At 51.2% G+C, this 11,904-nt stretch overlaps 2 protein-coding genes across 2 annotated transcripts; both read left to right on the top strand.

The window, feature by feature from the left end:
• Nucleotides 1-234: 234 nt before the first annotated feature.
• Nucleotides 235-1,929, top strand: LOC131656779 (uncharacterized). The gene has a single exon (XM_058926389.1). It carries the CDS (start codon nt 235-237, stop codon nt 1,927-1,929), a length of 1,695 nt encoding a protein of 564 aa, XP_058782372.1.
• A 9,212-nt stretch (nt 1,930-11,141) lies between these two features.
• On the top strand, nt 11,142-11,647 carry LOC131656761 (zinc finger BED domain-containing protein DAYSLEEPER-like). Its single transcript, XM_058926381.1, has 2 exons — nt 11,142-11,480; nt 11,567-11,647. Exons 1-2 carry the CDS (start codon nt 11,142-11,144, stop codon nt 11,645-11,647), a joined length of 420 nt encoding a protein of 139 aa, XP_058782364.1.
• The last annotated feature ends 257 nt before the right edge of the window (nt 11,648-11,904 follow it).

Genomic DNA, 11,904 nt, shown 5'->3' with positions numbered 1-11,904 from the left:
GGTATTCAATTCTCTTCTAACCTTAGCTAGTACTTGCTCTCCTTTGCTCCTCTACTCACTTTGGCATCGGAGTACCTTGCAGGTACACCCCCCTCTCACTTCACGAAGACCCAGCATCCGAGCAGGCCTTGACGACTCTTCTGATCAGGTACGATCAGTGGCGCCGTCTGTGGGAAACAAGCTCCCCCTTCTTTAAAGAAACAAAGATCAAAGCTAATCCATCCTTCGATCGTCATGGCCGGCAACAACAACAACACCGTCCTCGTCCCGACCCCCGATCCTTTCCGTCTCACGGAGATGATCGAGGAATCTACCCCGGCTCTGCACCGACGGGGGGGACGACGGCGCTCTGCTGAAGGGAATGGGAGGTCAGGTCATGAGACCCCCCAATCCGCCAGAAGGCCACCGCCTCAGCACGTCGAGCAAGCTCAGAATGACGAGACCGAGCAGTTCCAACCTCAGAACAACGGAGAGGAAACAGCTCGGAACGATCGGAACACCGAGTTGGTCCAAACACAGCCCGAACAACCGCTGGCTCGCATCCAACACGAGACTGACCCCAGGGACGGGCAGACTGCCTCCTCCTCCACCCGTTACCTTGAAAGACCAAGAACTCACCATAGGCAAGCTCAGGATGCTACAGATGCCCGTGGGGGAACCGACTCCGCAACCCTCGTCATCCTCAAAGAGCTGCAGCGGACCAACCGCCTCATCCGACTCCAGGGCGAACGGATTGAGAAACTGGAAAAGAGGCATCGTCATCGTTCTCCCCCGCGGAGGCACCGTCGATCGCGTTCCTCCTCTTCGCGCTCCCCGCCTAGGAGGACTCGCCGACGCTCGCCATCCTCCTCGCGATCTCCACCGAAAAGATCCCGCCGCCAGAGGTCCTACTCGCGCTCCCCTCCGCGAAAGAGCAAGAAAAATCGGAGGCCTGACCCCACAGAGGAGGAGAGCCCTTCTCCCGACAGAGAGGAAAGAAGGCTCACCAGGAAAAGAAGGGAACCTCGCAAGGAGGAACCCGCCCGGCGTAGCACGCGCTCGGTCTCTCCGAGCGCCAGCGACGAGGAAGAATTCCGCAGCCATTTGTCCGAAAGCATCCGAAGGGCTCGCCTCCCCCGAGGAATGGAAAAACCCCCGACTTTGGATGCGTACGACGGGACCACAAATCCCGACGATCACATCAGGAACCTGGAGGCCGTCATGGAGTATCACGTCGTCCACGGCTCCATCAAATGTCGGATCTTCCCGACCACGCTCCGGAAGGGAGCAATGACCTGGTACAGGAATCTCCCTCCTAACTCCATCAAGTCTTGGGCCGAGCTCAAGGAACTCTTCCTGAGCCACTTCACTGCTTCCCGCCGTCAACCGAAATCAGAGGCAAACCTCGAAGCTGTGGTCCAAGGGACCAACGAACCTCTCCGAGACTACCTCGACAGATTCAACAAGGAGGCCGTTCAAGTAGAGACGACCGATTACATGAAAAGGTATCTCCTCGAGCGAGGGCTCCTCCCCGGCAGCGAATTCAGGAAAGCGATAAAGATCGAAAAAATGCGATCTATGAACGCCATCTTGAAAAGGGCGCAGGCTTTCATCTCCTTCGAGGAAGACGAAGCGGCCGCAGTCAAAGCATCAAGGGGAAATGGTGCTGCTCGGAGCTCGAGCCAAGACCCGTCTGTCGCACCCCGAGCAAACGAGAGAAAGAGGGACGACAGGTCCCGCGACGCGAAGGAACGCAGAGGGCCAGCAGGACGCTTCAACGACTATACCCCCCTGAAAGTTTCACGGGAGAAGATCCTGGCCGAGTGCATAAACACCGAGTTCAAAAACTCCAACATCAGGCCCCCGAAGCCGAATCCCTCCCGGCCGGGGACCGACAAGTCCAAATACTGCAAGTATCACAAGAGCCACGGGCACCTGACGGACGAGTGAATACACCTGAAGGACGCCATCGAGACACTGATTAAAGAGGGTCACCTTTCTAAGTACACAAGGAAAGGAGACCCTCCCAGAAGGAATGACCGTCGGAGCTCCGACGAGGGCAACTCGCCGAACGCCAGGCCGCTGCAGGTGGCGTTATCCGTCACCCGACCAGAAGAATTCATACCCTCGGTCGGAGTGACATCTGCCCTCAGCGTCTGGGAAGGGTTCCCGACAGCAATGCTGATATCCAACGGCGGGGACCCTGGCTCCCTCACAATCGGCTCAGTGAAAAGGAAGTTCGACGAGTTGATCAGCGCCACCACGGACCTGACCCCAACCCTGAGGAGGTTTAAAGGGAGGTCAGAACCGATCACTTTCTACCTGGAGGAACTGCCCGGCGGCGCCCCGAACGCCACAATCCTGCTGCTCGTGCGAGCAAGGATGGCGAACTTCGACGTCCGTCGGGTCCTGGTCGACGAGGGAAGCTCGGTCGACATCATGTACTCCCACCTCTTCCAAACCTTACAGCTGGACGACTCACATCTCACTCCTTACGTGGGCTCCGACCTCCAAGGATTCAACGGAACGACCACAAAGCCGTGGGGTTACGTCGAACTACTCGTCTCCTTCGGGGAGGGGTAAGCCTCCAGGCAAGTCAAGACACGGTTCTTGGTGATAAACTGCAAGACCCTCTACAACTGCATCATCGGGCGCCCCACTCTGGCCGAACTCACTGCCGTCCCCTCAACCGTTCACTTGAAGATAAAGTTCTATACGAAGAGGGGACGAGTAGTCACTGTCAATGCCGACATCGAAGCTGCTAGGAGGATATTCGACGCATCAGTAAAGGGACTGGAGCTGATCGCCCCACCCTCCAGCTCCAACAAAAAACCAAGGGCTGAAGATAAATCCCCTCCTGAAGATCGGCAGACGACAACAGACATCAGCTCAGTCGACCTCGACGCTCGTTTCACAGAAGAGGAGCTGAAGAACGGCGAAGAGCCGCAACCGAAGACAGCTCACCCTATCCAGCCCATTCCAGACGGGGATTTCGAGCTCATTCCTCTGGGTGACAACCCCGACAAGGCTGTGAAGATCGGCAAGAACATCCCGGATACACCGAGGAAACAGCTCATAGCTTGCCTGAGGAACAACGCCGACTTGTTCGCCTGGAGCGCAGCAGAGATGCCCGGACTCGACCCTGAGGTCGCCTGCCACACACTCTCCATCAATCCGACCGCAAAAGCAGTAGTTCAACGTAGGCGTCGGCAGTCTCCCGAGAAAGCAGAGGCTGCCGAGAAAGCTGTAAAAGTCCTCCTAGAGGCAAATTTTATTTTCGAGGCCAAGTATTCAACTTGGCTCTCAAACGTTGTACTAGTCAAAAAATCTAATGGAAAATGGAGAATGTGTGTTGATTATACTGATGTTAACCGGGCATGCCCCAAAGATGCATACCCATTGCCTAATATTGATAGGCTGGTCGACAACTCGGCCGGCTATAAATTATTGTCGTTTATGGATGCTTATTCAGGTTACAATCAAATCCCCATGGCGAGATGCGACAAGCAGTGCACGGCGTTCATGATCGAGTCAGGCAATTATTACTACAACGTAATGCCCTTCGGACTCAAGAACGCCGGAGCCACATACCAGCGGATGATGAACAAGGTTTTTCGAGGAGAGATCGGCGACACCCTCGAGGTATATATGGACGACATGATCGTCAAATCTCGAGAAGACGCCGACCACACGGCACATCTTGAACGGGTGTTCGAGCAGGCCAGATCCTGCAAGATGCGTTTTAACCCAGAGAAGTGCACCTTTAGAGTACGGGCGAGCAAGTTCCTCGGATTCTACCTAACCGAGCGAGGAATAGAAGCCAACCCGGATAAATGCCAAGCGTTCTCGGAACTTCCTACCCCTAACAATAAAAAATCTATCCAAGTACTAAACGGGATGCTCACAGCACTATCCCGCTTCGTCGCAAAATCCGCCCAGCATGCCCTCCCATTTTTTAAGTTGCTTCAGAAAGAGGCGACCTTCGAATGGTCCGAGGAGTGCGATCGGGCATTATCTCACCTCAAACAAGTACTTTCCAAACCGCCCGTCCTATCCCGACCAGATGGCAACGAGATCCTATATCTCTACCTGGCTGTCTCGAACGAGGCGGCCAGCGCGGCCTTAATCCGAGAAACGGAAGGCGGACAGAAGCCCGTATACTTCACGAGCAAAGCCCTACAAGGGCCCGAGGTGCGATACCAGCAGATAGAGAAAGTTGCGTTGGCCCTAATAACGGCCGCCAGGAGGCTGAGATACTATTTTCTCGCCCACACCATTGTCGTCCGGACAGACCAACCCATCAAGCAACTCCTCAGCCGACCAGACATGGCCGGGAGGATGCTAAGATGGTCCCTCGAGCTATCCGAATTCGATATCCAATACGAGGGAAGAAAGGCGCTCAAAGCTCAAGCGCTCGCCGATTTTATTGCCGAGATGACCTCAATCTCTAGCTGCCCGGCTCCCACCGAAAACAAATGGACCATCTACGTAGATGGAGCCTCGAGCAACACGGGAAGCGGAGCCGGAATAATCCTAGAAAACGACGAGGGGCTCGTCATCGAAGTATCCTTGGTCTTATCTTTCACCACATCAAACAACCAGGCCGAATACGAGGCTCTCCTGGCAGGCCTACGCCTCGCCGAGGACGTGGGTGCTCGCGAAGTCATGATCTATACCGACTCCCAACTCGTCGCATCCCAAGTCAGCGGCGATTACCAAGCCAAAAACGACACACTAGCCGAGTATCTCATGCTCGTCAAAGAAAAAATGAAAAGATTCGCCAAAGCAGAGGTCGAGCATATTCCACGGGAACATAACTCACGCGCCGACATATTATCCAAACTCGCGAGCACAAGAAAAAAGGGTGGAAACAAGTCGGTAATCCAGGAAATCCTGTCCAGGCCCAGCATAGACAAAAGCGCCCAAACTCCACAAGTTTTCGCTATCGGGGACGACCATTGCTGGATGACCCCGGTGTACAACTTCCTCACGAAAAACGAACTTCCCGCCGACCCAAAGGAAGCTTCAGCTATTAAAAGCGCGAGCCTGCTCGTACACTGTCATCGAAAACAAATTATACCGACGAGGCTTCTCCATTCCTCTCCTTAAATGTGTCGACGCCTCCCAAGCGCTCGAAATACTCCAAGAGCTTCACGAAGGGATCAACGGTCAGCACCTCGGCGGCCGATCATTAGCACGAAAGGCCCTCAGGGCCGGTTACTACTGGCCGACCATGCAGTTAGACGCCAGGAAACATGTCCAGAAATGCGACAAGTGTCAACGCCACGCCGACATGCACCTGGCTCCCCCGAACGAGCTTAAATCCCTCTCCTCGCCCTGGCCCTTCTCCACCTGCGGAATGGACCTCCTCGGGCCTTTCCCGGTCGGGTCATACCAAAACAAATATCTAGTGGTTGTCGTGGATTACTTCACGAAATGGATAGAAGCCGAAGCGCTCGCCAAGATCACGTCTCAAAACGTGCTCCGTTTCTACAAACGAAACATACTCGCCCGGTTCGGCGTACCCCAGGCCATAATCACCGACAACGGCACCCAATTCACTGACAAAAAATTCCAAGAGTTTGTGGCCAAGATCGGCACAAAACAACATTTCACTTCAGTCGAGCATCCACAGACGAACGGGCAAGCCGAGGCAACCAACCGAGTCATCCTCCGAGGACTGAATAGGAGACTCGGCGAAGCTAAAAAAGCCTGGGTCGAAGAACTACACAGTGTACTATGGGCATATAGGACGACGCCCCACTCGAGCACGGGCGAGACTCCATTCAGGCTAACTTACGGCACCGAGGCCGTGATCCCCGTAGAAATCCGCGAACCCTCTCGGCGGACAGAATTCCCCCTCGAGGAAGAGCTCAACGACGAAGCCATGAGGGAAGAACTCGACCTGGTCGAAGAGATCCCAGCAGCGTCTTCCCTCCGAGAAGCCAAATTAAAACAACAGATAGCTCTCCGCCACAACGCCAAAGTTGTCAAGCGCGAATTCGAAGTCGGCGCCCTAGTGCTCCGCAGAAACATGAAAGACTCGCGCGAGGGCAAACTAGCCCCCAATTGGGAAGGCCCATACCGAGTTTATGATAAAACCGAGAATGGCGCGTATTACCTCGAGAATCTCCTCGGAGAAAAACTTGCTCGACCTTGGAACGCTGAAAAACTCAGACGCTACTATAGTTAGAACACGACCTAACACTTCCCGGATAGCCACACCGAACACAGGCGATAGCCGGGCACGGACCCGCGTCATTGGTACGAACGCGAGGCTCCACGACAGCAACGGTCGGATTTCTCAGTCAAATGGAAAAACCGACTACACGGCGGATTCTACACCTAGGTCCTCCGCGGAAATACCTGCACGGCAGAACCCCAGCTCACGATGGGATCGTTCACGCCGCGAGCACTTGGCCCCGACCGCGGTCTCGTGCCCGCTAATAGCGCACACCCGCTCTGCGCACCCCGATCCGTACACCACACGCCCGGGCAATCAACCTTGGTCCGAGCAGAAGCAATAAATAATTACGAAAATTCCTAAGTACTGAAATATCTCCCAGGAACAAACATAACCCGGGTCCACGAACAAGCAACAAAGTAAAACACTCTAAATGAACAAGACGGTAATCAAACATAAAAGGCATATTAATAAAAGCCGATCAGACTGGCCGGTGATGTCCAAATGTTACAACAAAATGTCGGGCACGCAGGCCCCAAATATACCGGGCATAAGCCCCAAAAATCTTAAAGATCAAAAAACGGCGCGCAGGCCAAGAAGACAAAGGCACGCAGGCCCCAAACAAGCTCACTCGTCATCGGGTGTCCCGGGCACCAGATGGTCGTCCACGATCCTGGTCGAAATTCCAATGTTGTCCGTCTTCAGACCCGGATTCGGAAGTTTCAACTGCTGAACGGCACACTTGAATCCCTCCTCGGCCATGTCGGCAAGCTCGATCTTCAAGTCGTCAATCTTCTCGACAAACTCGGCCCTCGACCTCAAGGCCGCCACATCCGAGGATTCTTCGGCAGTCGGCTCCCAAGCCTGTTCGAGTTCAGCAACCTTCTTCTTCTCTTCCTCTACCTCCTCATTTTTCTGCTTCAAAAGATCCTCCATCTTTTTTTTTATCTTCTCCCGAAGAGATTTTTGCCGGGCAGCTTCCTCCTCAGCGGCTTTCTTGTCGTCCTCCGCCTTCTGCAGGACCTCAGCAGAAGCAGCACCCCCTTTGGCAAACATTTGAGTCATTCCGACAACCCTCATTACAGCAGCGCTGTCGCTGGCCAACTGCTTTAGCCGGGCCGGGGAAGACATCTCCTCAACTCGGCGCGTTTCATCTGGAGAGATGGATAGAGGAAACTTCTCGAAAAACTGACCCTCTTTGAAGCAAGGAGGGAGTACAAATCCGCGCTCAGCTCCCATGACTGGTGGATCTTCTCGGGACATCTCCGACCGACGCTGCCTCTTCGGCGTCCCCCCTTCCGGGATCACCAAAGGAGAACCAGCAGAGCCGGAATGTTCACCTGAACCCACCCCCCGATTCTTGTTTTTTAACGCCCGGATCCTCCTTCCATCCTGGGCCGCCTTCAGGACCTTGTCCTCCTTCACTGGCATAGCATCTGAAATACAAAACAAACAGTTAGCGAAGAGCATTAACTGAAAAATCAAAATAAAGGATGAAACATCCACCTAACAACGCCTTGGTTTCCGCCGGCGTCCTACACGTCAGGAGAGCCTTATTGTTAATGGCCCGAACCTCAGTCTTCGGCACGCCCTCCTCGTCATAAATGGGCTCCCCCGTCCTCGTCACCCACTGGCTAAGACTAAAGCTGTCCACCCACTGACAGAGACGGAGATACGACGCCGTGTCTTGCTCGTCTAGATCCCCGTCATCCCGAGCATAGTACTTAGGGGGGAAGTTGAAGTGGCCTTTCCACTAGACAAAAGGGAACACACTGCAAAGCCTAGTCCTGACTTTCCCTTCCTCGTCCCTTTCCGGGATACCATTCTCGCCGCACACTGTCATCATCTTTGACAGCGAAGTATACGCTGCCCGGCTATGCAAGCGGATAATGTAATAACGGTCTTTGAAGTCCTTGACCGAGTCGACATACATTTTGAAAAGCTTCCGATCGGCGTTCCTAAAGGAAACCCAGCTAAAGCGCCCGTCCGCCATCTTCTGTTGCACCCGGAAGCAACGCCAGAACAAGTCGGTCGTAGCTCCGATGCCCAGGTAGTCGCAGACAATCTCGAAAGCCCGCATGAAAGCAAAGGCTTTCGGATGCAATTGGGACGGAGCCAACGCAAGACGGGCCAATAGCGAAATTTGGAAACTGGTGAAAGGCAAGCGAAACCCTAGCTCCCTGAAAACATACTCGTACATAGCAAAGCTATCCCCAGGGAAGTGGGAACAAATACGCTCCTCGGCCCTCGGGCAGATCACCTGGAAATTCAATTCGTCACTGGGCCCTCGATCTTCTACCTCACGAAAAGCACCGACCAGTGATTCAGTATATCGGGACACCTCGAGCTGAGGCTCCTCGGCCACCCAATCTAGGTCCACCTCGAAGTCATATTCAAAAAGCGGAGTTAAATGACTCTCCTCATCAGATCCCGAGAGCACCCCTTCCTCGTCGCCCTCTTCTATCCCGGTAAGGTGCGAGCTCTCAACCTCCACTACCTCAACTTCAGAGCTGCTCGCGGTCGTGGTATACGAACCACCCCACGAGCTAGAACTAGAACTAGACCCGAGCTGGACCCCTAGCCTGATTCACCTGCACGCAGAAGGAAATAGTGAATTCGATGATCATCAAATCCACCCTTCCACCGCGATGCAAGTGAAAGGGTGAAACGGCGAGCAATAAAGCCACCGACCAAACCCCCTCGAAGAATTCGTTGATCCTCGGCCAAGGTCTTCGCCCGAGAAAAGACTAACTTAATGAATGAAACACGAATGCTCGGATCTAGCCCGGCAAGGCATGAAGAACCCTAGAGTACATCGGGCATAATTATGAATAAGTCGACCGACAACTCAACGTTGCCGGCCAGTATATGAATTTGACGGGCTAGGGCGTAAAGAGGTCGAACAGAATCAGTAAAAGTACAAAGTCTACGTTGACATCCCCCGGGCATCGCATGAATAACCCGAGGAGAAAGTCAGTTTCTTGCATCTGTTAGCCGACTTAGACGGCAAAAACAGTAGAATCACTACGTAGATCCTCAATAAAGTTAAACGAAAGACATTCTAAACCAGAAAGAAAACTCAAACGCACCTGATTGAGACATGATCTCGGAGAAACTCGATTGCTGAAGAAACGCTGGCAGAAGCTGGGTTTGCAGATTGACCTAGATGCCGAGCATACAACGGGGAGCAGAAAAATTCCCAAATGAGGGATTTTACTCCCTTTTATAGGGGGTTTTGCCCGGAATACGAAGCGTCACCTCGGCTGACACAGATTCCCTAGGCGCCGCCTCCTACCCCTAGGCAATCATTACCCTGCCATGTCAGCGAGTGTCACCCACGCGCGACTTATCGACCCCTCCTCGAGATGATGGCGCTCGGACAGTCAACAGCGGACGAGGACCACCACAGCGCCGAGTACTCACAATAGAACTCGAAGCTCCTTCCTCGGAACTCCGACTTGGGGGGCTCCTGTTCTGGACTGGGCCAAGACTTGGCCCAATCCACTTTCGGCCCACTGGACCTTCGAGGCCCAAACCAGGTTGCACCCTCCATCACGTGAAATGGTGCTCGTCGCCCGCTTGCTCGGCAAAGGTGCTCCTCGCCGACATCCCTATCGAGGACCATGCTCCCCGCGAGCGCCCTCCTCGCCAAGGACCCTGCTCCTCGTGGGACTCCTCCATACTCAATCCTCCGAATACTACGGAGTCCACGTGGCCCCTATAAGACCGCGTCTCCCTTGGATTCCGGAGCGGTTAACCAGGACAGAGGGCATCACGCACCTCCGATATTTCCGCCTAGGAAACCTGGCAGTCTCCTAGTTGGGCCTGGAAATCCAGTCCACTAGCGTGATCATGGCCCAGCGCTGGGGGCTATAAATACCCTCTCTCAGTAGAGGGTCAGGTATTCAATTCTCTTCTAACCTTAGCTAGTACTTGCTCTCCTTTGCTCCTCTACTCACTTTGGCATCGGAGTACCTTGCAGGTACACCCCCCTCTCACTTCACGAAGACCCAGCATCCGAGCAGGCCTTGACGACTCTTCTGATCAGGTACGATCAGTATTAATAAGCGTATTTAAAACAAAAAACAATAAACATCAGCACAAAGGATCCCACCAGGTGTGCCAATTTGTTTACCCAGATTTCTGGCAAGCAATCGCTAGTCTCTTATTAAAGGTTACGAGCAAGATCAACTAGATAATCTTAGAACTATATTGCACAATGTTTATTTTAAATGTGGTTTGACCAAGTATTGAATAACCTTAAAGGGTATGAATTAAAGAGGAGACAAGGAATTTAAGAACAATAAAGATAAATACAGACACTGAAAACAATGAAAAATGCAAGGAGAAAAAAGGACTTTAAGACTTTAAAGTAAAATCATTGCATAAAAATCATAAATTGGTATACATACGTACATTTCAGAAAACAACACTCATTTCTCACTTATTTGCAGAGATTGAGTACTTTTCTCCATGTAAATTGCCACCCCAAAACCCTAAAATACACACGCTTATATAGATTTCTAAACTACAACCGTCCTAATGGTCGACTGACGAGCCACTGACACGTGTCTCGACCATGTCTATCTGCCTTCCACGTGTTTCAAAGTAGAAACCATCTGATCCTATCCAAACTTTTGAATTTCCTTCGACTTCGACTAGCAATATCTTGCCCATGTAACATAATCTTGCTAAGTCTTGTTCTTCGAGCACAATAACATTCTTCTTAGTGACTCAATTGTTTAGTCAAAAGGCCTTCGACTAGAATTTTGTTCTTGACTGCTGGCCAACCTCACATGTTGGTCATAATTTCTCACTTAGCATTTTGGGAGGCGAAAAATCTTTAGTAACCTCAACCAACTTAAAGTCTTTATTCCAATTGTATCAAGATACATATGGAACTAATGTTGAGAATGTCCCTGTATCTGAGACTCTAGAGGTTGGGTCTAGTTATGGATTGGGAAGGAGGAGTTTTGAAATGTTTTTAGAAACTATTGTTGGTAACATTAATTCAAAATCTGATCTTGAATTATATCTTGAGGAGCCTCCCTTGAAAGTTCCCCGTAAAACTAAGTTTGATGTTTTAACATGGTGGATAGGGAATGAAGCCAAGTATCCTGTTCTTAGTAAATTGGCAAAGGATATTCTAAATGTTCCAGTTACAACTGTTGCTTTTGAAACAACTTTTAGTGCTGGTAAAAGGGTTATTGATCAGAAACGATCTTCAATGGAAACTAAGACAGTTGAAATGGTTCTTTGTGGGGGTGATTGGGTAAAGGAGAAGTATGGAATTAAAAAGGGTTGCACTGCTAGCATTGTAAGTAATCTTTGATTATGGATGGTCTATTTTAATTGAATAATTATATTACTTTTGCTTATGAAGTTATCCTTTTACTTTTGTAGCTTGAAGAACCACAAGATGAACCTTTAGCATATCAATTTGGTGAGGATCCAGTTGTCGCTTCTTCTACAACAACAATTTGAAGATATAATTGCAATGCCAATGATGAGATTGTTCGGAGGCATTAACAAATGTAATGATATTTTGTGTTTTTTTTTAAAACAAAATTTGCATAACTTATGTTTGAACACGTTTTAATTATTTGCATCAACTTTCTATTTTGAACATGTGACTTATTATGTGAATTTTGATCAAATGTAATGTGAATGTCAAATGTCAAATACTCAAATTGGAATGAGAAAATGATGTGAGTTGATTATGTGTATTTTGCTTAAAATTT

Source organism: Vicia villosa, linkage group LG3 (genome assembly GCF_029867415.1).
Source record: "Vicia villosa cultivar HV-30 ecotype Madison, WI linkage group LG3, Vvil1.0, whole genome shotgun sequence".
Taxonomy (NCBI): Eukaryota; Viridiplantae; Streptophyta; class Magnoliopsida; order Fabales; family Fabaceae; genus Vicia; species Vicia villosa.
This window is presented reverse-complemented; position numbering and strand designations above follow the sequence as displayed.

Excerpts from the sequence above, each read along its gene's own strand:
- LOC131656779 (XM_058926389.1), top strand. The coding sequence starts at position 235 with ATGGCCGGCAACAACAACAACACCGTCCTCGTCCCGACCCCCGATCCT.
- LOC131656761 (XM_058926381.1), top strand. The coding sequence starts at position 11,142 with ATGTTTTTAGAAACTATTGTTGGTAACATTAATTCAAAATCTGATCTT. Across the intron at positions 11,481-11,566 it reads AGGGTTGCACTGCTAGCATT|CTTGAAGAACCACAAGATGA; the intron begins GTAAGTAATCTT and ends TTACTTTTGTAG.